This window comes from Tachyglossus aculeatus, chromosome 10 (genome assembly GCF_015852505.1).
Source record: "Tachyglossus aculeatus isolate mTacAcu1 chromosome 10, mTacAcu1.pri, whole genome shotgun sequence".
In the NCBI taxonomy this organism is placed as follows: domain Eukaryota; kingdom Metazoa; phylum Chordata; class Mammalia; order Monotremata; family Tachyglossidae; genus Tachyglossus; species Tachyglossus aculeatus.
The window spans coordinates 46,051,223-46,078,032 of NC_052075.1; the positions used below are offsets into that span (position 1 = coordinate 46,051,223).

Sequence of the window (26,810 nt, forward strand, 5' to 3'; positions counted from 1 at the left end):
TGTATGACTTTGGGCAAGTCACTTAACTTCTCTGTGCCTCAGTTCCCTCATCTGTAAAAGGGGGATTAAGACTGTGAGCCCCACGTGGGACAACCTGATCACCTTGTAACCTCTCCAGCACTTAGAACAGTGCTTTGCACTTAGTGAGCGCTTAATAAATACTATCATTATAATTATTATTACTTAGAAAGTACCCAGTAAATACAGTTGAACCACCAAACTACTCTACTTTTTACTTGAAATCTGGTTTCAAAAACTCATTTTTTAAGAAAATGATATCCCGAGCTACATTAAAGCCACAGAGGATGTCTGAACTGAACTCAACCCTATTTGATTCTTCTATCTTCTGGGCCGTGTTCACCCGTTCTTTGTCTGGTGTTGGAAGTAAGCCGGAATCAGGCTCCAGTTCAAGAAAGGGTCCAGGAATGGATAACTGTCCTGGGGCAGGTAACCCTGCTACCCTAAAATCAATCCACCAGTTTCATTTATCAAGTGCTTCCTGTAGGCAGACCACTGTACTTAGGTTTTCTTTTCTTTTATTTTTTAAATGACATTTGTTGTTCCAGGCACTGTATTAAGGGCTGGGGTAGATACAAGCTAATCCGGTTGCACACTGTGTCCCAAGTGGGGCTCACGGCCTTAATCCCCATTTTATAGGTGAGGTAACTGAGGCACAGAGAAGCTAAGTGACTTTCCCAAGGCCACACAGCAGACAGTGCTGGAGCTGGGAGTAGGACCCAGTCCTCCTGGCGCCCAGGCTTTATCCAGTAGGCCACGCTGCTTTGCTAAGTATTTCTCTAAATACTTGGGTATAATAGTCAGTCAATCAGTGATATTTATTCATTCAGTCAGTCAGTCAGTCATATTTATTTAGCACTTACTGTGTGCAGAGCACTGTACTAAGCGCTTGGGAAGTACAAGTTGGCAACATATAGAGACGGTCCCTACCCAACAGCGGGCTCACAGTCTAGAAGGGGAGTACTTACTGTGTGCAGTGCACTGTGCTATAAGCACTCACAAACCCAATTGCTGCTGCCACCACCGGTGTCCTTTCAAAAAAAAATTAACTTTCAGCGCTTCCTTTCTCATTTTTTTCTTTTAATTTTCCCCATCCTTGCCTTGCATTCCTGACTAGTTTAGGTGGTCAGCTTCCAGCGACCTTGAATCAATCTATGTTCCTTTGGGATCATCAAACCGGGGACCCCAGCGAACACCAGTGGTTGAGATTGATGGACCGCATTGAGCAGATGGGGTATTTGCTAATTTTATGAGTTGACTTTTTGCAGTTTGGTGTTGGTGGGCCATAGGCCTTCGTTTGCTTTCACTTTGTGATTGAAAGGTACTGTGTTACCCTGCCCTAACCTTTAATCTGAAGGATAGCCAGACTTCTAGATAGAAGACCTTCCTGTTCTGGGAGCTCCTTGACCCTTTCTACTGATCTGGATCAACGGACATCTGATCCGCAGAATCCAATTTGCCAGAAGAACGAAAAAAAAAAAAGCTCCCACTTTATTAGTATTCCCCTCTTTCTTTTGGATGACTCCCGAGTTCGTCCAAACACATTTAGTTTCTTCCGGTGGCATGGGCAAGAATCGTACGCTGCATGATCAAATTAAGTGCGGAAAAAACAGATTGAAACCCTTTCCTTTTAAAATAGTCGGAGGCAAATGGAAGTTGATAAGCAAATTCTAATACATTTTGATGAAAGTGTGTGCAGTTGGAATTATAGGGTTTGATTATATGTATTCGGAGTTAATGATGCGTTAGGCTGAAGGAGTGGGGGGTGGGGGAAGGAAGATGCATGGATGTAACGCTGGCAAAATTAAACTGGTTAGTTTAGACACTTGATGCAAGATTGTATTATTTGGAACCATCAGTGCAGATTATTGGATGGTTTCCGTGTTAACCCTTTGTTGTTCCCTTCCTCATCGTATTTCGGAAAGGCCTTGTATAGCAAAATGGAGACCTGGTATTTTTCCGTCTTTCAGTCCAATAATGTCCATTATGTTGTCATGGGTAGGCTGCCTTTTTAATGCCACAATTTAATTGTCTCCACAAGTAGAAGCTACTATGCTTGCAAAAAGTAGTGTTGTTTGACCCTTGTATTGTGAGAGAGGATGGTTTAGGGTCAGTTAAATAAACTATGCGATCCACAACTCTTCAGGTCTAAGAGAGTGGGAATTAGACAGTGCTCAAAGTAAAAAAAAAAAAATTAAAATAAAATTCCAGCTGGAATGTTGATGATAATAGTAATAATAATAATTATAGTATTTGTGAAGTGCTGTGTGCCAGGCACTGAACTAAGTGCTGGGGTGGATCCAACCCTGTCCCACAGGGGCTCACAAACTAAATCCCCGTTTTACAGGTGAGGTAACTGAGGCTCAGAGAAGTTGTGCTTTGCCCAAGGTCACATAAGTGGTGGAGCCGGGAGTAGAACCCATTCATTCATTCATTCATTCAATCATATTTATTGAGCGCTTACTGTGTGCAGAGCACTGTACTAAGTGCTTGGGAAGTACAAGTTGGCAACATCTAGAGACGGACCCTACCCAACAACGGGCTCACAGTCTAGAGGGGGGAGACAGACAACAAAACAAAACATGTGGGCAGGTGTCAAGCCATCAGAATAAATAGAAGTAGCTAGATGCACATCATTAACAAAACAGAGTAGCAAATATGTACAAGTAAAATAAATAGAGTAATAAATCTGTACAAACATATATACAGGTGCTGTGGGGAGGGGAAGGAGGTAGGGTAGGGGGGATGGGGAGGGGGAGAGGAAAGAGGGGGCTCAGTCTGGGAACCCGTGACCTTCTGATTCCCAGGCCTGTGCTCTTTCGGAGTTTTGGGGGGATAGGAGAGGTTGGCGGTGGTGGTTCTGAGTGAGCAGACTTTCGAGCGGGTGGCGAGGGATATTGGTCAGCTAGCTGGGCCCTCGGCTCAGAACTTTGGAGCCGAGTAAGACACGAGAGGTGGGGCTTCTGCTGGAGGCAAAAGCGTGAGGCAAGCTTCTGTCAACACAGGTAAGCCCCCCGTAAAACCCCTTCCAATTTCTTCCTCCCAGCTGCTCTTTCGGAGCCCATTTTGGTGAGTTAACTGAAAACGCTGCAGCTTAATGTAGCAGAAAACTGGGAAAGGCGAAGAAGCGTCCCGGTTCGATAGCTTCTCTCCGGGTACTGCAGTGCACAGTCTTCTGCAAAGCGTGGACGTCCAAATCATAAATGGGTTCCCAGTTCATCTGTGCTTGAAAAATAAAGGGGTCATTTAAACCCTATTCTGGAATATGTGCAGCTTCACTTTGTTTTTTCAACGATCAACGTGTTCAGAAGGTGAGAGATGGCTGCCACCTGCCATCACGAAGGGCTCGACGATGACCGTCTGATTTCGGTCATCTTTATTCTCCGCACTGCTTTTCCCTATTCGGCTCCTAAAAGCCAAGTGAGATAGGTGTTTCAGCTGGCACTAGCAATAACTGAATAACAGAGTACAAGTTCCCAATGCAAGGTTATTACCGGCGGTGATGGTGTATGAAATAAAGAGAGAATTGTGAGGCGGGAACTTGGCCCTCCAGGGCCAATAGTTGCAAATTATGTGCTCCGGATAGCAAAGCGAGTATCTATGAGCGTGGTCTAATGGAGACTGCAATGTGTTTGAAATACCAAAGGGCCCTTGGTATAAATTATTTTTAAAGCTGACTCAGTTGCATCCATCCAATAAGATTTTTTTTTAATAACAGACAGTTTGTTGTTGAAGGGCATCTTGGGATTTTGTTATATTCCGTTCTTCGGAAGATTTTTTTTCTAAGTGTTATTTTTGGGTCATAGGAACTAAAGAGATTCACACTGCAGGTCACTCAGCAAGGGAGAAAGGAATAGGAGTAGTTGTTTTTAGCAGATTGAGTAGGTTTGTCGCTGAAATTAGTTTAACTTTAAATAAAATGGAAACCTAGAACATACTTTTGTACCTGTTTCTGGGCGATTCTTTTTGAGGCCCTGCAGTGTTTTGAACTCGAGTTGTTGGATGAATAAATATTACGAGGGGTGGTTTGCTTTCGAGAAAAGTGAAGGAGGATGTGATGTTTTTATTTTGCCAAAATAGTGAAGCTACTATAGTTTTAACCTTAAAAAATACCAACAATAAAAAGGCAGTAACAATATTGCCTAACCACATTTCCTGAGTTTTTTAACTGTAATGAGTTTGAATAGCTCCGAGATGTGAAGTATTGTTGGTTCCAACCATTCCATAGTTATTTTTCTCCGTTATTGGGTTTGTGCACCTGAATGTCATAAAATGCTCTTATATAGCCTCTTTGGGTTGTAGAGAAGGACAGTAATGTGATGAAGTAGTGATTGAATACAAATACTGCTTTAATTTCTTGATTTTGGGAAAATAGATTTATTTATGTTTTATTTATAAGCCTTTGAAAGTCCATTCATTTTGTTAAGGAGCCCCTCTTATGAATAAAAAATAAGGTATCATGTAACTTGCATTACATTTTTTGGGGAACATGGAGACTATTATCATATTAATAATGGCAAATTCTGGCTTTCAAACTTCTCGATTATAGTGAAAATGCCATCTTTTTGTTTTTAACTAAATCCCTCATTGAAATAAAGTCTGGCAAGTAAATGGGAAGTAGCTGGAAAATGCATTCATTTTATAGTCCGTTGTATTCTTATCCAATTTACATATTCATTCAGTTGTATTTATGGAGCACTCACTATGAGCAGAACCCTGTACTAAGCGCTTGGGAGAGTACAGCATAACAATAAATCGACACGTTCCCTGCTCACAACGAGCTTACAGTCTAAATGTAGAGACTGGCATTAATATAAATAAATTGCAGATATGTACGTAAGTGCTGTGGGGCTGAGGGCAGGGGGGTGAATACAGGGAGCAAGTCAGGGCAATGCAGAAGTGAGTGGGAGAAGAGGAAAGGGGGACTCAATCAGGGAAGACCTCTTGGAAGAGATGTGCCTTCAATACATGTTCAAATCCCGAGTTCTGATATAACAGTAATAATTATGATTATTGTATTTGAGAAGCAGCGTGGCTTAGTGGAAAGAGCACGGGCTTGGGAGCCAGAGGTCATGGGTTCAAATCCTGGCTCCGCCGCATGTCTGCTGTGTGATCTTGGGCATGTCACTTAACTTCTCTGGGCCTCAGTTACCTCATCTGTAAAATGGGGATTAAGACTGTGAGCCCCATGTGGGACAACCTGATCACCCTGTATCCGCCCCAGCGCTTAGAACAATGCTTTGCACATAGTAAGCGCTTAACAAATGCCAATTATTATTATTATTCTTATTATTGAGCCCTTATTGCGTGTCAGGCACTGTTCTAGCATCCCTGAGGCTTCTTGTTTCTGATCCTCCTCTGCTTATAGTCCTAGTAATAGTAGTAGTATTTATTGACTACTGTGTGCAACACACTCTTCTAAATGCTGGGAAAAAAATTCACCGGCAAGAACAGAGCGCTGTCCCAGGCTCCTAAGAAGTTCACTATTTAAGAGTAAAGTCAGGGGATGGGTTGGTGGCAGATACATTTGGAAATGTGAAACAGTATATCACAGAAACAACAATCAAAACCAGGGCAAAAGTAGAGCAAGAACAGTAGAGTACTGTGGTTAGAGAAGCAGCCTTTCGAACTCCTCACAACGCCGAATCCAGCAGTCACAACAGTCACAGCCCTGATCTTGTCCACATTTGAAAAGTCGAGTAGGTCTCCTGCCGCTTCTGGAGTTTCCTCACCCATCCCAAACCAAAGCGGGGCCTGTTGGGGAAGCCTCATGAAGGTGTGGGCTGGATCATCATCATCAATCGTATTTATTGAGCGCTTACTGTGTGCAGAGCACTGTGCTAAGCGCTTGGGAAGTACAAGTTGGCAACATATAGAGACAGTCCCTACCCAATAGTGGGCTCACTTTTGGGCTTCAGATCAAAGACCTCAGGTCATCTCTCTGAACCCCTGAATAACGTCTCCCTCCTCGATGGCTTTTTTGAACCAATATACGGTCAACATCCTAGCTCCACTGTAACGACGAGCAATCCCATTGATCTTCTGCCAAGTTGAACGTGCTTAAGTCGGACAATTAGCAGCGATAAAATGTTTTCAGCTACGGTCCCAGTTACGCTTTATCATTTGCATGGCTCCATTTTACTGGACACTATCTTCTGGCTTCTGAATGAATTTCAGTGATTATTCCTCATTGTTTGAAAAATTAAAAAGCAGCTACCAATTTGTGCAATTCTGAAACCATCTTATTCGTGTAGACGGTAATTAATATCATTCCCACGCATTAGCGTATTGCCACTGACATCGGTAATGTGAGTGGAAATAAAGGACAACACGCTGAATGATTTTTTCATGCTAAACTCCTCAAAGGTTTAAAAAGTGTATTACATAGTTCAGTGATAAATAGCTAAGCACGTAACCCACTGTTTACCGTAGGCAATGCAAGGAGTGGCTAAGTGAAATTTCAGGTACCCAGCACCATCTCTCCCATCTATCCTGTGCCTCCGTGGGCCACTGGATTGCAGATCCCAGCAGCTTTTAATAATTATAATAATAATTTTGGTACTTGTTATGCGCTTACTTTGTGCCAAGCACTGTTCTAAGTGCTGGGGGGAGATACAGGGTAATCAGGTTGTCCCACGTGGGGCTCACAGTCTTCATCCTCATTTTACAGATGAGGTAATTGAGGCCCAGAGAATAATAATAATGATGATGGCATTTGTTAAGTGCTTACTGTGTGCAAAGCACTGTTCTAAGCTCTGGGGGAGATACAACGTGATCAGGTTGTCCCACGTGGGGCTCACAGTCAATCCCCGTTTTACAGATGAGGTAACTGAGGCTCAGAGAAGTGAAGTGACTTGCCCGAGGTCACACAGCAGACGTGTGGCGGAGCTGGAATTCGAACCCATGACCTCTGACTCCAAAGCCCGGGCTCTTTCCATTGAGCCACACTGCTTTTCTAAGGTTCTTTAAGGTTAGTGATTCTTGTACTAGTGTTTGACCGGCATTCAGGCTGCCGTGTATGCCAGTCTTGGTTCTTCCTGCTTCTGTTCCTGTCATTCGCCTGAGGATGCTCTATTAAAAAGTGACCTGATACGTGTAAGAAAATCTGCCCTCTTTATTGAATGATGGCGCGGACATTCTGTGGCTCATTCCAACAAGAGGTGAGAGCAGAGTCAAGCCCAAGGCAAGAAGTAGACCACATTTCAGCCCCACACTTCTCCGCGCATATTTCATTCAGTCAAAACAGCAGTAGCACTATAAAGCAGAGAAGCAGCGTGGCTCAGTAGAAAGAGCCCAGCCTTGGGAATCAGAGGTCGTGGGTTCTAATCCCGGCTCTACCACTTGCCAGCTGTGTGACTTTGGGCAAGTCACTTGACTTCTCTGTGCCTCGGTTACCTCGTCTGTCAAATGGGGATTAAGACTATGGGACAACCTGATTACCTTGCATCCCCCCCGTGCTTAGAACAGTGCTTGGCACATAGTAAGTGCTTAACAAATACCATCATTATAAAGGAAAAATATGTTTTACTTTTTTTTAAGAAACGCAGAGACCAAATGTGGGAAATAATGGTGAAATCTCTAAAGTAGTTGGAAGGTGAAAATGTCCAAACACAGATTCTGGACATATCTACCAACTCTCCCAAGTTGTACTCTTCCAAGTGCTTAGTACAGTGCTCTGCACACAGTAAATGTTCAGTAAATGCCACTGATGTCAGCTGGAAAGCAACGAGGCCTAGTGGGAAGAGCAGGGGCCTGGGATTCAGAGGACCTGGGTTTAAATCCTGGCTCTGCCTCAGTTACCTCATCTATAAAATGGGGATTCACTACCCTCCTACTTAGACTCTGAGCCCCTTGTGGGACAGGGACTGTGCCCAACCTGATTATCTTCTATCTACCCCAGCGCTTAGTACAGTGCATGGCACATAGTAAGCACTTAACAAATATTTTTAAAAACCCCACAAAACAACAAACTGCTTGCCTTTCACCTTCTCTGTGGAGACCTTCATTTCCTTTACTTGATCTTGCTCCCCTGCTGTCCCACACCCCAGGGTGGTTTTTGTTCGAAGGTATCAGTAGCCGTCTCCAGCCCAGCTCTTTGCAGCTGGCAACCAAGCGTCCATTGCTGCTGCTTTACCTTCTTCCCCAAACTTTGGATTCACCCGTATTGGGTTTGTGAGAGGTTTATTTGAGGACGTTCTAAGTGAGGGCCGTGTTTGTGAGGACTTTTAAGGTCATTTTGTGAGTCGCCATCGGAATACTTTAAAAAAAAAAATGAACGTAATGAGGCATTGTGGATTAAAAGAAAACAGACGTTACCCTGGGTTCTGTTAGGTCCCTTGTGTGGGTTTTGCTGTATGTAAACTGGCTAAATGTAATGTCTTCTCCCATATTTAATCAGTGGGGCATGATGTACCTTTTATCTGGGTGCTTTCACCTCTCATAGAGTGGTACTATCTGAGGAAATGTGTTGACATTGGAAATCACTTTCTAAATGAAAACAAATTGAAGCCTTTGACCTGTTCATCATTATGATGGAGTGCCATTCAGCCTCTGAGGGTTGTCCAGGCCAGAACCCTGTTGGGGGATCACCGCCTCAGACCCAGGGCCTAGACCCTCATCTTCCTTAGAAAACATCACTCCGGCTGAGTCTTAGGTAATCATCAATCGTATTTATTGAGCGCTTACTGTGTGCAGAGCAAGGTAATGCATTGGCTCCTGAAAACTAGGGTTACAGAGACAGTATTCTGAGGGATCGGAAGAACCGTCCTTTGCGATCTTAGGACAGCTGCTGTTAGGTTAATATGTCCACAGATCAAATCAACTGCAGGAAATTATTTCCCTGTTGAGACCAAATAAGCCACCTCTGCTGCCTTTCAGGCCTTTGAGGAGATTGAGTGAGCATAATGAGTTACTTTGATTACTTGGAAAGAAAATGTCTGTAGATTCTGAAGGGGGTGACAATATCTCTGCTTGGATAGTGCTTTCTGTCCACACTGGTTGCTAGGGACATTCTGGGTCCATGTGTAGGATCTGATTTTTTTTCCTTGGCAGCATCCATGCACTTCTTAGATTAGCTTTCCAAAGGGAAAGAGACTTTTCTGCGTAGGCCTCTCTCTCTTTCCCAAAGGGGCGAGTACATTAAACAGTTAGCGGATGAGAGCCATAATACTGCTTCACTGTGGATTCTCTGCCAATGTCATTAGCTGCTTATGCCAGCAGAGACATATGGTTGGTATATTTTTCCCTTTCCTGGGTAATTGGCTCTTTCTTCACTGGAAAGGCCAGTGCCATATCGTCACGAAGCTATTGAGAAATTCTTGTCTCATTGGACTGGTGTAAATAAGAGCATAAATCAGTATGGAGTTTCCCGACGTTTTTCTTTCCTATTTGACCAAGTGAATTAACTTCTATCCCTTATGTCCAACTCGGTATCCATTTTGTAACTGGTTTTGCAAAGTGGTATTGCCTATGAGGAACTAACTGACTGGTTGTGGGAAAAGACTAACGTATTTGGATGGAATCAGTTTGGCAGTTCCTTCCCTAGGATGAGCAAAGCTTTTCACAGTTCTCTGGGACTCTATCACTTTGTCAAGAGTTGACTACCAGACTCCAGATAATGCCAAGGTTATGGGATTGTGAGGTGGAAAGTGGTGGTGCTGGGAGGATAGGGTTTGAGTGGGAAGATGAGTTCTGTTTTGGACAAGTTAAATTTGAGATGTCAGTGGGGCATCCTAGTAGAGCTATCGTGAAGGCAGGAGGAAATACAAGATTGCAGAGAAGGAGAGCCATTAGGGCTGGAGTTGGAGATTTGGAAATAATAATAATAATAATAATAATGGCATTTATTTAGTGCTTACTACATGCAAAGCACTGTTCTAAGTGCCGGAGAGGTTACAAGGTGATCAGGTTGTCCCTCTTGGGGTTCACAGTCTTAATCCCCATTTTACAGATGAGGGAACTGAGGCCCAGAGAAGTGAAGTGACTTGCCCAAAGTCACACAACTGACAATTGCCGGAGCCGGGATCTGAACCCATGACCTCTGACTCCAAAGTCCGGGCTCTTTCCACTGAGCCACACTGCTTCTCATCCACACCGAGGTGGTAGTTGAAGCTGGGGGAGTGGATGAGTTCTCCAAGTGTGTGAGTGTAGATGGAGAATGGAAGGGGGCCAAGAACTGAGTCCTGAGTGACCCCCCCACCCCCAACTGTCTTAAGGTGGGAGGCAGAGCAGGAACCTGTGATAAAAACTGAGAAGGAGCGATCAAAGAGATAGGGGGAGAATTGGGACCGGACAGTGCTGGGGAAGCCAAGGGTAGATAATTTCCAGGAAAATGTGGTGGTCCACTTACCGAAGACAGCAGAAAGGTTGAGAAAGATTAGGATTCGGTAGTGGCCACTGGGTTTGGCAAGGAGGAGGACATTGGTGACCTTAAAGAGGGCCAAAATTGACGCCATTCCTTACGATGTGGGTATTTGGTAGTCTTTTACAAAATGAGTTCAGATTAGTACATATACTTGTTTCAAAAGAATAGAAATGACTGCTTTGCCGTTGTTCACGATGTAGACACTAGCGGGAACACCAGGGAATGGGGGAAACATTTACAGTTGTCTTGGATGGAGGAAGCAAAAATGAACATTTCCAATGCCCCCAAGACTCTCCCCAGCATGTGGATAGCAGCCATTAGTATATTGCCTCTGCTTTCTCATCTTGAAGTTCTTTAGTGCACCCTCCCTGGGAAAGAACGAAGCAGCGTAGCTCAGTGGAAAGAGCCTGGGCTTTGGAGTCATTCATTCATTCATTCATTCATTCAATCGTATTTATTGAGCGCTTACTGTGTGCAGAGCACTGTACTAAGCGCTTGGGAAGTACAGTTTGGCAACATCTAGAGACGGTCCCTACCCAACAGTGGGCTCACAGTCTAGAAGGGGGAGACAGAGAACAAAACAAAACATATTAACAGAATAAAATGATTAGAATAAATATGTACAAGTAAAATAAATACAGTAATAAATACGTACAAACATATACACATATATACAGGTGCTGTGGGGAAGGGAAGGAGGTCAGAGGTCATGGGTTTGAATCCCGGCTCTGCCACATGTCTGCTGTGTGACTTTGGGCAAGTCACTTAACTTCTCAGAGCCTCAGTTACCTCATCTGTAAAATGGGGATGAAGACTGTGAGCCCTGCATGGGACAACCTGATCACCTTGTATCCCCCCAGTGCTTAGAACAGTGTTTTGCACATAGTAAGCGCTTAACAAATGCCATTATTATTATTATTATTAAAGAACGAAGGCTTCAGAAACCTACAGGCCTAAGACCTAGAATGATTTCTGGAGGCCGCACAGGTATCTACGGCTGACTCTTGAACAGGAGCTGGCAGCGGCGTGGCTTAGTGGAAAGAACACAGGCTTGGGAGTCAGAGGTCGTGGCTTCTAATCCCGGCTCTGCCACTCATCAGCTGTGTGACTTTGGGCAAGTCACTTAACTTCTCTGTGCCTCAGGTACCTCATCTGTAAAATGGGGATGAAGACTGTGAGCCCCACCTTATTACCTTGTATCTACCCCAGTGCTTAGAACAGTGCTTGGCACTTAGTAAGCGCTTAACAAATATCATCGTCATCGTTATTATTATTATTATTATTAGACTGTAAGTTCCTCTTTAGACATGAGGGCAAGGAAAGTGTCTACCGGCTCTATTGTATTGTACTTTCCCTAGGGCTTGGTGCAGTGCTCTGCACACAGTAAGCACTCAATAAATACCACTGATTAATTGATTAGACCGCAAGAGTTAATAGGCAGCAATCAGGAGAGGGAACAAAGGCCTCATGAAGATGGCAAGAGCTGTATGGGGCTAACGTATTAGCACAGTATGGATTCATTCATTCAGTCGTATTTATTGAGTGCTTACTTTATGCAGAGCACTATGCTAAGCACTTGGGAGAGTACAATGCAACCACAGTGAGCTTACATTCTAGAGGAAGGATCTAACCTTAAGTGCAAAGAATGCAGCACGGTTTATAGGTCTTGCATTTTTTGTGGTATTTAAGCGCTTAGTATATGCCAGGCACTGAACTAAGCGTGGTGATAGATACAAGCCAGTTGGGTCGGACACAGTCCATGTCCCACGTAGGGGTCACAGTTTTAATCCGTACTTTACAGATGAGGTAACCGAGGCACAGAGAAATTAAGTACCTTGTCCAAAGGTTACAGAGCAGACAAGAAGTCGATATGGAATTAGAACCCAGGTCCTTCTGACTCATTCATTCAATCGTATTTATTGAGCGCTTGCTGTGTGCAGAGCACTGTACTAAGCACTTGGGAAGTACAAGTTGGCAACATAGAGAGATGGTACCTACCCAACAACCAGGCCTATGTTCTGTCCACTTCCACTGTGCAACCCTGCTTATCTTTCATTACTCTTTTTACTCTTGTTGCCAACTTGCACTTCCCAAGCGCTTAGTACAGTGCTCTGCACACAGTAAGCGCTCAATAAATAAGATTGATTGATTGATTGATTTCTAGCCATATTTTCACCCATGGATAGGGTCTCACAGTCAGGAGCATCATCGTGAAAAACCTGCCATAAATTGTGATAGTGACCAATCCTATGAAAATCAGCGTGCCCATTAAAGTTTGTTGAGCGCTGAAGAACCGCCCACTCCTTGCAGTAGAACAGTAAACAGTCCTCTACTGACTTCATTCCAAAAGAAAAACATTTGGACTTAGGGGGAAAAAAAAGCATCGTTTGGCTACTTTGAGCTCCATGGATTCAACGTTTCAGGCATTATGACTTTCCCAGTCATAATTTCTGAACTCACCACTCCCGCATCTGAACCTTGGGAGACGATTAGAAGGGTTAGAACAATACAACGATTTTGTTCCTGGAACACGGTGATTGAGTCGTTCAGAAGTAACGAGATCATTCAGATGCAAATTTATTTTTGAAAGGGGGTTTTAATACTAGATAATCTAGAAAACTGAGCGAAAGAAGACCGTTTACAAAAGGATTGAGTAACGTTATGCTGGGGGAAGCAGCAAGGCTTAGTGGATAGAGCACGGGCCTTTGAGGCAGAAGGACCTGGGTTCTAATTCATTCATTCAATCGTATTTATTGAGCGCTTACTGTGTGCAGAGCACTGTACTAAGCGCTTGGGAAGTACAAGTTGGCAATATATAGAGACGGTCCCTACCCAACAGCGGGCTCACAATCTAGAATCACTTTTCCTTTCCCAAAACCACAGCTGTCAGTATCCCCTTGCCCTGCCATCTCAGGGCTGGCCTGATCCCACCTTTTGAGGACTGGGAAGAGGGTAAATTGCTCTAGACCTCCAAGTGGGGAAAAAAAAACACAAAAAACATAGTAATGGACTAATTAGGTGAACCTACTCAAGTGAAGACATACTTCTACTTTACAAGACCTGGGCTCAGATGTGTTCTTATTGAAGACAATTTATGTTTCTAGCCTTCCTGATCATTCAAAAGTCAAATTAAACCATTTTCTCCTGACATTTTGTTCAACTTAGTACTGTGGATATATTCATGTTTTCCTGCTATTTTTAATTTGGTGTAGGGCTTGATTAGCGAATCCGTAAAAGTTTTGCTCTCTGTCACATTGCAAGATTAATTTTTTTTTGGAACAGGATGCTTAATTGCCTGAATTTGTGTATGATAAGTAAACATATTTTTTTCTTGTTTCCTTTTTGCTTCAGAAAAAAAATACTTGGCCACAATTGTTTCCAAAGTCCATCCGTTTCGTCCTAGGTTGAATACTGTCAGCTAATTTTAATCAACCGTGAACTGTCATTCGTGTTCATCACTGTCACATTAGCAACATTCCCGTTCATCAATGTCACATTAGCGGCAAATCTGAACTTACTGATTAGTAAAGTGGATGGAAATCACTGCTCTGTATGTGGCCAAATAGCTACTCATCAGCCAGGTTTGTGATGGGTCCTGATGGCTTAATGCAGACCTTAATCAAGGACGCAGAACTGTTTTCTTTGCCTAGCTTAGCAACTTTGAATTACATTAATGCATCTTATACTCCCGCACACACAAGAGTCATGCTATGCCAGCATTGAAAGTCAAAACAAAGAAATCCCGAAATCCAGCGGTATTATCTCATGACGTCAGGCCTAACGATATAAACAGGAGGGTATCGGTAAATCTAGAACCACAATGAAGCACATTTGAAAAACTGGAGAGGCTGTTTTTATTTGCTCTTTCTGGTATCTCCTGTAAATATGATAATTAAGGAACCAGACCCGAATTCAAGTCTGAACTTCAGAAATGATTCTGAGGTGTTAAAGGAAATAAACTTTTTTGTCCTTAGCTGAGTGCCCCAGACTTGATCATTTCTTGAAAATAATTCTATTTCCATGATGACATTTAGACTGTGAGCCCACTGTTGGGTAGGGACTGTCTCTATATGTTGCCAATTTGTACTTCCCAAGCGCTTAGTACAGTGCTCTGCACACAGTAAGCGCTCAATAAATACGATCGATGATGATGATGATGACAACTCTTTGTACTCTTCAAGTCACCAGGGTCAACCCTTGCAAGTATTAACCAGTCAATAACAGTGGTATTCATTGAGTGCTTACTGTGTGCAGAGCACTGTACTAAGCATTTGGTTGAGTACAATATAAAAGAGTTAGTTGGCATGTTCTCTGATTTAAAGGAGCTTATAGTCTAAGATTTAAAGTAAAATTAGCAGAAGCAGAACCAAATAATGCTACTTCATCAAATATGTCCATTTTCTTTTCCTCTTAACTTCTTACAGTATATGATTTTATATCTCTTTGTTTCCCCTAGTTGCAAATTCCTTGAAGGCAAAGGTGGTGTTTTTACTTCTCTGTACCGCTCTTCAGAACATGCAGTGTAGTGTTCCATACCAATGGCTGTTCAATAAATGGTGGTGTACATTTCCTGGTTCTTTTTTATAATTGTGGAGCTCACTGAAGTTTCAAAATTGCTTTCCTTCTTGGTTTTCAGGACAAATGAATTTCTTGTGGAATCTGTTCCTTTGGCCATTTGGCATATGAGGAAAGAGGGCCATAATTAGTAAGTTGTGGGTTTCTAGATTAGTCCTTGAAACTCCATAGGCTGAGTTGGATATTGTGGTGTGGGTATTGAGACGTAATTTATGGCTGTTAGGACGATTTTCTGCCACTGTTACAAGGTCTTTTAAGAAAGTGAGAAGGAAAAGATGTCTGATGGTTTCAACATCTTGATCCAGAAGTAAACACCTACTCGAAGTAGTCAGGATGTGAGCGAATGAATGGAGTTTTGTAGGATCTGTTTAAATTAGCTAGTTGTTGAACCAAAGAATAAAAAGCCTGGCAATACTTTCAGAAGTCGTTTTAGTCAGCCTTTGATTTGAACTAATGTATTCCTTGGTAGCATTGACTGTCCACTCGCATAGTCTATTATAATATTAGGGCTCTTCAAGGAAGGACATTCTATTCATTCCAGAGGCTTAACAATTTTGTCAAGCAAAATTTTGGTTTAGTAACCCCCACCCCGAAGCAACAACACCCCCCCCCCCCCCCATTATTCTAACAATCTATTTCCTTTTGGGGTGGCCTTTCTTGAGATGGAGAAAAACTGAACATTATCCTCTATATAGTAATCCATCAAATATTTGACAGCTGTTATTAAATTCCTCATCAGCCTTCTTTTCTTTGGGCTAAATAATAATCTTGATTACGTTGTTTTCTTCGCATCTTGTACTTTCCAGACTTTTGATTGCTTTTGCTGCTCTACTCTGAACTTTTTTATTTTGACAGGCACAGCGTAAGGCTATACAATGTACCTGCAGCTGGGAATGAATACTGCCTTTATGTATCATCTGTTCCAATCCATTGCTTTGAGATCCTCTCACGGGCGGCCCCATAGGAACATTCATTATTACTTTAAACTCTAAAATTGACTTCCCTAATATATCGAGTATTCTGACAGGAAAACTGTGAGTTGCAGAAGCTAATCTGATTTCTGGGCGACATTTTGAAAATGATAAATGGACCCTCACTCTTTAGTAAATCTGTAAATGGAATTAGGCTTATCTCTATTTTCTCCCAGAAATATCATTCCTTACAATTTTTCAAATTATACCTTTTTAGGGAGAATTTAAATAGTGAAGGCCAGGAGCTATGTACTGAGATAATGATTTTATATGTTAAATATGAATATATTTTCATGGGAGAAGGGAGTCATGTTTTTGCAATCGTTACTAACTGTTGTCTTTTCTGATTACCTTTATCTAGGTTGTGAGCTCCGTGTATGTAGGTAGGGAAAATGTCTGATATGATTGTATATGCCCCAGGACTTAGCACAGTGCTTGACACAGAGTAAGCACATAATAAATACTGGAATGAATGAATGAGGCCTGGATATTGTTCTGAGGGTGGTGAAATAACTATCTATATGAACTAAATATAGCCTGCCCGCATGGAACAGAGCCAATTTGATGATCCAAGCAGGTAACTGAACTTCTCAAAATACCTAGAGAAATAGAAAACACTAGTTCAAGCTGCTTTCTGCCACAGCCATGCTTAGCTGAGACTTTGGAAACGATAACAGGGTTTGTGTTCTATTCTGAAGTCTAAAACCACTTTAAAAATCCAGGTAACCGCAGTCGGGCCAGGCCTTACCACTTGGTGTTTTATTTGTTGCTCCTTAATCCCCTTAATTCATTCAATCGTATTTATTGAGCACTTACTGTGTGCAGAGCACTGTACTAAGTGCTTGGGAAGTACAAGTTGCCAACATATAGAGACGGTCCCTACCCAACAGTGGGCTCACAGTCTAGAAGAGTGGGCTTATTTTAACACATGGCTAAACTGATTTCTGGTCAAATGTATGCCATCAAATGCCTTTCCTTATACATATATTTCAGCCTCTTGGTTCTCCAGATTGTGGAAGTGATTTACCTACATTTCCTTTACAGTTTTTATAATTTCATTTTGAGGACAATCCCCCCCACCACCGTTTTTCAACAATGGACAAGGAATCTAGGGCATTTTTATCGACTTATGTAATAAATTAAATTAGGTTCCATACAGTGTCACATGCTTTCCTATTTCTTTTATCATCATTTCAATTTTACAACTGTCCATTTTTTCCTTTCCTCAGTTCTTGATCCCCAGGAATGTGATAACAAATGCTTTTGATGGCTGTGTGGAGCATGTGAGGTTTAACCAAACAATGGGAATTAAAGCACCAATCTTTTTGTATTCTGGGTGCTGAGCAACAGGATATTGATATGCTGGGTTGAAGAATATAGAAAAATGTTCTGTTATCTTCGAACTGTGAATTTTCCTCCTTCCTATTGAGCCCGTTTCAGAGCTTTTGCATTTGGCCTACATGAAAGAACACAGAGATAAAGTTTAGGTGATTAGAGAATAACTCTTCACCTTTTGTTCTGGTCCTTCTTGCTCCATTTTACTTTGCAACGCTTACAAGTCAAGACATTTAAAGAACAGCTCTATTTGAAAGCTTGCAAATGGCAAAATGGCTCTTAAAATTTTTCTCTTGCCCCATAGAATATAAGATGTGTGTGAAAGGGAGGATTCTGTGAAATCATCATAAAGAAGGTTTGGCTTTTCACTATGTGGTTTTGCCTCCGGCCTTCTAGACAAAGTGTGTATTCCGCCCTATAAGGGAGGATCTTATCTAGAAAAATGAGCCAATGAGTTTTTACACCTTCATCACAAGGCATTAAGTCCCTAATAGCAGTCTGCAGAAATTTTTATGCAATTTGAGGTAAAAGGGCATTACTAAGATATATGAGCCTATGTTACTGACATTGGAGAAGCAGCGTGGCTCAGTGGAAAGAGCACAGGCTTGGGAGTCCGAGGTCATGGGTTCAGATCCTGGCTCTGTCAATTGTCAGCTGTGTGACCTTGGGCAAGTCACTTAACTTCTCTGTGCCTCAGCTACCTCATCTGTAAAATGGGGATGAGGACTGTGAGCCCCACGTGGGGTAACCTGATCACCTTGTATCCCCCTCCAGCGCTTAGAACAGTGCTTTGCACATAGTAAGCGCTTAACAAATGCCATCATTATTATTATAAGAGAGGATCTTATCTAGAAAAATGAGCCAATGAGTTTTTGCACTTCCACCACAAGGCATCAAGTCCCTAATAACAGTCGGCAGAAATTTTTGTGCAGTTTAGTTTATAAAGGATTTGAGGTAAAAGGGCATTACTAAGATATATGAGCCTATGTTACTGACATTCAATTTTAAAGGACAAATTGTAGTGTGCTCTACATTAGGATTTCTTTATATTTTATTCCTTGACTTTCCTTGTATGGAGAATATATAGTTTCCCTATTTCTTCATTGAAGAGCCAGATTAGCCTAAATGCAAGAGAAGCAACGTGGGCTAATGGAAAGAGTATAGGCCTGGAAATCAGAGGACCTGGGTTCTAATTCTGCCTTCCCCACTTACCTGCAGTGTGATCTTGGCCAAGTCACTTAATCTCTCCTTGCGTCAGTTCCCTCATCTACAAAATGGGGATTCAATTACTGTTCTCCCTCCTACTTTGACCGTGAGCCCCTCTGGAAGTTTATCATTCTGTATCTACTCCAGCACTTTGTACAGTACGTGGCGTACGGTAAGCACGTAACAAATACCATAATTATTATTATTTTTGAGTTCACGTATTTTAATGAATTTCAAGTATTAGGGAATAGTAAAGAAGGTTACTACAACTGAAGAAAGCCTTTGGCCTCCCTAAAAGACCCCGGAGCTAGAAAATATCCACCTGTCTCTTCCTGTCCAATGTGGTCAGTGCTGTGGTTTTATCGGGTTCTTATTAAGTGCAAATGAATTCATCAGATAGTTGTTTGAGCTTCTCATCCCTGGTGTCATAAACTCATTATTCAGCACTTTGAAGAATGCTTCGCACGTTGGAAGTACTTAACAAATGCCATTATTATTATTATTATTTGCAATGAGTTGAAATCCAAATTAAAAAAAAAAATCAACCTGTTTGAGGCCCAGTGGACTTGGCATTTATACTGAGGCAGGTAGGTTTTTGGTTGAAGTGAAATCCACCCCACAGCATTTCTTAGATTTTTGAAGTAAACTGAAAGGGGTGTGATAGCCTCATCACACAAATAATTGTTACAGTTACCACCCGTTGACACTGTTGGTTGAGAATTTTGTCAGAGTGTCAAAGGACTGAAGTTATTTTTCTTCCCCAGAAGAAAAAGTGTGATCTTCCAGATTAAAAAGGTGGTGTATTGACAGAAATTAGGGCCATACTGTTCTTTTCTTGCCATTTTGGAAGTTTTCAAAGTTTTCAAAGGGTTGTCATCCTTTCCTTTAGCCATGAATGATTGGAAAATTATTTCCTTCTCCATAGCAATTTTCTTGTAAATCAGATCTTTCAGGAAACATTAATGTGTTGCCGGGCATTTGTGTGTGTTGAGTAATGTTTTTGTTGTAAAAATCTTGTGAACTTTATTAAGCATAAAAAAAATCCTTTTTGTGTTCAAATGTTGCCATATTCACATTCAACAAACCGTTCAGTGTTCCGCAGATAGGAGAAAGCACTCAAGCTTTGCTGTCATGGTTATCACGAGATTCTCCTCAGGTTTTGCCTGTAAAGTAGCCTGATTACTCACTGTGACATGTTCCATTTTCTTACCCTTTTTGTTTAGTCACAGAGCAGAACATTGTTAATTGGCACTCAGTCAGAGGACCTATCATGAATCACCATTTCCTGGGAAGGGAAATGCTTATGGAAGGACGAAACTAGGGAAAATCAAAATCAAAGACTGACTTTTTATGAAACAGAACCAGTAAATGAATCAGATGATGAGTGCATAGTAAATATAGGTAGGGTGGAGGCATAGACTGTCTGTCAATGCCTAGTAGACCAGATCACGCCAAGAGATGTTTTTTAGACAAGCTGTTAGTTTGCCCAGCGGAAGGAACTTCCATCCACGTTTCTCCTCGGCTCACAGCGCGTACTGTCTTGGAGCTGACACCCCTGCCTAATCCAAAAGCGGAGGGCGTGTGAAGGAAGAGAGTGGCCTGAATCTCCAGCCACGGAGGCCTGTCTGCTTGGGGATTCTGAGGCCTGAAGTTCCCCTCACCATCTTATCTGCTGTATCTCTCCCTTCTCATCATCATCACCATCAGTCGTATTTATTGAGCGCTTACTGTGTGCAGAGCACTGTACTAAGCACTCGGGAAGTACAAATTGGCAACATATAGAGACAGTCCCTACCCAACAGTGGGCTCACAGTCTAAAAGGGGGAGACAGAGAACCAAACCAAACATACTAACAAAATAAAATAAATAGAATAGATATGTACAAGTAAAATAAATAAATAAATAGAGTAATAAATATGTACAAAAATATATACATATATACAGCTGCTGTGGGGAAGGGAAGGAGGTAGGATGCGGGGGGATGGAGAGGGGGACGAGGGGCCCTCTAGACTGTGAGCCCACTGTTGGGTAGGGACTGTCGCTATATGTTGCCAACTTGTACTTCCCAAGCGCTTAGTACAGTGCTCTGCACACAGTAAGCGCTCAATAAATATGATTGATTGATTGCTGTAAGGCACTCACAGGAGTAGAGGGTGGGTGAAGGAAGAGAGAGGTTTTTATAAATTTCAGAACATCAAGGACCTTGTTTCCTGGCAGGTTTAGGAAAGAAGGGAAGCAGCTTGGCATAACGGAGTGAGCATGGACCTGGGACTCAGAGATTCTGGTTTCTAATCCTGACTGTCTCTTGCCTGCCGTGTGACCTTGGGCAAGTCACTTAACTTTACGGGGCCTCAGGTGCCTCAAGTGTAAAATGGGGATTCAGTATCTGTTCGGCTCTTACTTAGACTTTGAACTTCCCAGTGTGGGACAGGGACTGTGTCTGACCTGATTAATTTATATTTGCCCCAGCACTTAGAACAGTGCTGGACACTTAGTGCTTAAACAAATGCTATTATTTTTTAAGAAAGGGATCATTATGCTATTCCCACTAACTTTGCCAAACTGAATTTGTTTCATTGTTAAATGTTAAGTAGTTTTAGGATTCTCTGTTTGTCTTTCTCACTGCTTAGATTAGATCATGGGGGCAGGAACTCTTTTATTCTATTTTCCTATGTGTTTCTGAGTGCCTTATATGGTGTTAAACTCATTATAGACACTCTGTAAATATTTTTGATGATGTCGAGGCATGTGTATGGGTGCAAAGGCATATGCCCATTCTGCACTGTGTAAATAGAAAGATTATCTTTTGCACTATAATGTGCTTGCTTTTTGCAACCCATGTAGCTGTAATAGAATCTGCCTCATAATCTCCCTGTTTTCTCAAAGTCTGTACTCAGGCCTCTCTAGATTACTGTATTTCTGGCTAGCAGGTTAGTTGTGGTTTTTTTCCCAACCATCTCCCACAATGTAGAGCATGTTAGCTGAGCCTATTTCAGTATGTTTTAAAATTGTCTGGTTTTGCTCTCCCTGCATCTATGCCCTGTTTTAATCCACCATGTAGCCGCTGTTTGGTATAATAATAATGATAATAATAATGGCATTTGTTATGCACCTACTATGTGCAAAGCACTGTTCTAAGCGCTGGAGGGGGATACAAGGTGATCAGGTGATACAGAGTCCAAGTTGGCAACATCTAGAGACGGTCCATACCCAACAGCGGGCTCACAGTCTAGAAGCGGGGGACAGACAACAAAACAAAACATATTAACAAAATAAAATAAATAGAATAATAAATATGTACAAAATGTGACCTTAATAATGCTTTGAATTAGAGAGTGGTGGTCTGGCACAAATGGGGCGGGGGGAAGGCAAAAAGTGCAGGGAGGAGTTCCAGACTAGAGGAAGGACATGGGAAGGGAGTCATCTGTAGCGGGATAGGTGAGATCAATCAATCAATCGTATTTATTGAGCGCTTACTATGTGCAGAGCACTGTACTAAGCGCTTGGGAAGTACAAATTGGCAACACATAGAGACAGTCCCTACCCAACAGTGGGCTCACAGTCTAAAAGAGTGGGCTCACAGTCTAAAGTGAGATGAGGGCATAGTGAACTAGCTGGACCGGAGCGTGCAGGCAGGGTTTTAGTAGGAGTTCAGTAATGTGAGGTTGGATGGGGTGAGCTTTTTCTAGCCAACGGTAAGGGGTTTCTGTTTTACGCAGAGGTGGATGGGCCGCCATTGGAGGTTCTTGAGGAGCGGGGAGACATGGACTGAACTCTTTTGTTGATAATTGATCCGTGCAGCAGAGTGAAGGTGAAGTACGGACTGGAGTGGGGAGAGCCCACTCCAGCCCACTTTCAGTCATATACAGAGAACTAAAAGCTCTCCTTCCCCCCCGCCACATCGCCTCAACTCGCTTCCTTTCTCCCCCCCACCAGCCCCACAGTACTTGTGTATATATATAGACTGTGAGCCCACTGTCTTTTAGACTGTGAGCCCACTGTTGGGTAGGGACTGTCTCTATATGTTGCCAATTTGTACTTCCCAAGCGCTTAGTACAGTGCTCTGCACACAGTAAGCGCTCAATAAATATGATTGATGATGATGATGATATATGCATATTTATAATTCTATGTATATTAATGCCTCTATTGTTCTGATGTGTATATATGTCTCCAGTTTTATTTATTTATATTGATGCTATTGATGCCCGTATACTTGTTTTTGTTGTCCGTCTCTCCCACCTTCTAGACTGTGAGCCCACTGTGGCAGGGATTATCTCTGTTGCCGAATTGTACTTTCCAAGCACTTAGTACAGTGCTCTGCACATAGTAAGCGCTCAATAAATATGATTTAATGAATGAAAGGGGCCCATCAGAGCAGCCCTCCAGTTTGGTATAAAACACAATGTCCCTATGTCACCAAACTGTCCATCAATTTCAGTCAATCAATCAACGGTATGTATTGAGCACTTACGTGCAGAGCACTGTACTAAGAATTTGGGAGAGTATATACAAAGGAATTAGCTCCCATCCAACTAGCTGGTTTCTTGAATCAATTTCTCTAAATCTGCTTTGTCAGTTAGTGTACTACCTCCATAGCAGCATTTAGTGACAACATTACATTCTGTTTTGCCAATGCAAATCTCTGTCATTCAATCAATGGAATTTCTTACTTTGGTGTTGGATTTTCCTTGTGTAAGTGGTCTATAACCTTGTTTTCTTCAGGCTCATTTTCCATCCATATTGCTTCACTGATTTTGCAAAGTGGTTTATAATCATTTGTATGTCTTCTGGTGTATGTGCCTCCAGAGCACAACTATCAGCCCAGAGCAGTTTCTGGATGATTGCTTCAGAGACTTTGTGTTGCTTGATAGTCTGTTGAGTTGAAAGAATTTCTTGGTGGATCAAAGTTGCAGTATTAAAGCCAGTTTCCATGTCCTCTGTGGCAGGCCAGAGCACGGGAACAGAGCATATATTTAACAGGAATGGACCTTTCGGTCAGTCCTGTTTTATTCAATCAGTCTATCAATCAATCAATCGTATTTATTGAGCGCTTACTGTGTGCAGAGCACTGTACTAAGCGCTTGGGAAGTACAAGTTGGCAACATTTCCCCAAAGAGAAATTTCACCATGATGGGGGAGTCTAATGTACTGTAGCATACACTAGTCTTCTGCACAGTGGGCAATCAGTATCACTGATCAATCTCCCCGTGGGGCACTCAGTCCCGATGTTGGCAAGTCACCTCGACTGAGTTAGCGCTACATCCGACTGACCCCCACGCCAACGTCGCTTTTCAAACTTCCATTCATTCAATCGTATTTATTGAGCGCTTACTGTGTGCAGAACACTGTACTAAGTGGTAATGGGGAAAGGGTTAGTCAGAGAACCTTCAACTCAGTTGCAACAGGTTGCATAATGAGAAGCAGCGCACTGAGTGGATATAGAGCAGCCCTCGGAGTCAGTAGGACCTGGGTTTTAATTCCGGCTCCACCTCTTTTCTGCTCTGTGAACTTGGGTAAGTCATTTCACTTCTCTGTGCCTCATTTACCTCATCTGTACAGTGGGGATTAAAATCACGAGCCCCGTGTGGGCAAGGAGCGTGTCCAACCTGATGAGCTTGTGTCTACCCCAGTGCTCAGTTCAGTGCCTGGCACGTAGGAAGCTCTTAAGAAATATCATAAAAAAACCCCAAAACCTAACTTAGCTTCATATACTTGGGTCCTTTTCTATCCCTTTGAGCATACCTTAAGGTTTGGATTTATTTTCTTCTCTAGACTGTAAGCTTGTTATGGACAGGGAACACGTCTGTGAAGTTTGCAAAGCCCAAACCCCCAAAGTGTCTCTCTGCCTTATCCTATAGCACAGATCCCTCTCAGGGTTGCACCGGGAGAGTTTCCAGTACTCTACCAGTCTCGACTGTGGGAAGGAGAGTCAAGCAGAGGCATATCCATTCCATTCCAAGCTTGGGTAGTGGCTAGTGAGTGGAAGGCGATCGGCTACAAGTCAAAATTCACCTGTGCTGGACATGGGAGAGAGTCGAGGGCGGAGACTCAAGTTGACTGCGTGGAAGGAGGCAATGGTAAACCACCTCTGTATTTTTACCAAGAAAACTCAGTGGATACACTACTAGAACGATTGCAGATGGAGGTGGGGCGTTCTGGGAGAACAAGCACTTAGTACAGTGCTCTGCACACAGTAAGCGCTCAATAAATACGATTGATGATGTGTCCATGGCGTAGCTATGGGTCAGAGATGACTCGAGAGCATAAGACAAGATAGCATAGATACCACTAACCGGTTCATATGTGATTTCCTCTACTTCCCAGCAGCGTGACCACCGAAAAGAGCACAGAACCGGGAGTCTGAAGACCTTTGTTGTAATCCCAACTCCACAGCTTGCCTGATGTTTGACCATGGGACGGTCACTTAACTTCTCTGTGCCTCAGTTTTCTCCTTTGGAAAATGGGCATTAAATCCCCGTTCTTCCTCCTGCATAGACTAGGAGCTTCATGTTGTACAGGGACTTTCATCTGATTATATCTAAACACAGTAAGCGCTCAGTAAATACAATCGAATGAATGAATTACATCGTATCTACCCCAGTGTGTAACCTGGTGTTTCACGTATAGTGGGCAGTTAACAAACCACTATTACTAATATTGTTACTCCATTTTTGCTTCATTGAGAAGTTTTGATTTTATGATTCACTGAGGTGGACTTAGCAAGAATCAGTTGTACTAGTGTAATTTTCTCGTATTTATTTTTAATGGTATTTGTTCTTACTCTGTGCCAGCCAAGCTAATCAGGTTGGACACAGTCCACGTCTCTACCATGGGGCTCACAGGATTAATCCACATTTTTGCCGATGAGGTCACTGAGGCCCAGAGACGTTAAGTGATTTACCCGAGGTCACACAGCAGAAAAGTGGCAGAGCCAGGGCTCGAACCAGGTCCTCTGGACTCCCAGTCCAAGGTTATGGCCACGAGGTCGCACTGCTTCTAGTTGAACCACCCCATGTCCCAGGTTGCTATGCTGATTTTTTAATTTTTTTTTTGAAAGGGGGAAGTTGTTCCCGATCATTTGGATGCTGAACGTTCAGCATTTGGTCTTAGAATATAAGAGCCTTCGATTTAAACTCAAATGGCTGAGGGCAGGAGGACAGGGAATTGACACAGAGGGTGTTCCAAAATTGTGTTCCAGGATTCTGTCGCCTGCTGATACAGTGCCAGAGCATACGGGTCTCCATATGGTGTGTGTTTCTGGTTTTATACCACCTGTAATCTAGCTGATTTTCAATCACTTGAATTTGCCTAAGAGGTAAAGCAAAATAAATATGGCAATGAAAATAAGAAGACTGTGTTAAAATTATGAAATTTGGTGTGAGTTACTGTTATTACAGTAATTACCAGAGGAAAAAACAAATTTATTTAATGAGTGCATTAGTAATATACGAACTAGTGTTTCTAACACCTCATTAACAGCAGGGAGCAATGCATCCAACTCTGCGTTACCGAGTGGCGAAGAAAATTCATTTTAGTTTTTATTGGGTTTTCATGAGAAGATGGAGTTAGTTCATTTTGGACATCTTTAAGAGTAATAATGGTAATAATGAATTTAAATACGTCTTCATGGTTCAGGAAAAATGGCATTAGGAATGACGTTTGGCATTTTTTATTGAATAAAAAAGTAATAAAACCGGTTGCATTCCGACTGCATGATATTTGCTATTGTTTTATGTCATTAGGGAACCGTGATTTCAAAACAGAGAAACAATGAAGAAACCATGGGTTATTGAAACATTATTTTTCATATTCTTTTATGTTTTCTGAAGCCTGAGGCTGGGTTATTGGTTTGAGTGTCAGATAGCATTATTTTACATCACATCTGAAATGTTTTGATCTCCTTTCCAAGAACTGTTTGAAAGGAAGAGAAAAATCAGGAAGGACGATGTGGTGCTAGGATGGTGTGCTTCCCATTTATAATCGATTAGCTCTGTGATCCCTTCAAGTGAGGATTTCCAAACCATACCTGTACCTTCTATTGGGGAGCTGCAGGATAGGGGAATTAAGTGACTCTCCCGAGAAGAGATGTCGCATTCCCATCTCCGAACCTTCAGAGCACTCACCTCTCACCCCGATCCTTAAGTCTTCGCTCATAAAGTCGGGCACTGATCTGAGAACCTCCAGTTGCTGCTAGTTTCAAGCCACTGACGGATCCGAACTCATGACTCAGAACCGATGACGGAGACGAACCCAACTCTCATGTGGGTTTGCAGAGAAGAGGCCTCGGAGGGCATTGAAGACATAATAATAATAATAATAATAATAATAATAGCATTTGT

At 42.4% G+C, this 26,810-nt stretch overlaps 1 protein-coding gene across 3 annotated transcripts in view; it reads left to right on the forward strand.

Moving 5' to 3' along the window:
* EXOC4 (exocyst complex component 4) overlaps positions 1 to 26,810 on the forward strand; it is a 628,131-nt gene that overhangs the window by 197,948 nt on the left and 403,373 nt on the right. The window contains exon 10 of one of the 3 annotated variants that reach the window (XM_038752203.1): positions 25,529 to 25,746. The exons of the other annotated variants lie outside the window; for them this stretch is intronic. Coding sequence (XP_038608131.1) covers positions 25,529 to 25,560 — 32 coding nt within the window. The 3' untranslated portion in view covers positions 25,561 to 25,746. Of the gene's footprint in view, positions 1 to 25,528; positions 25,747 to 26,810 lie in introns of those variants that run through there. 3 annotated transcript variants of the gene reach the window in all.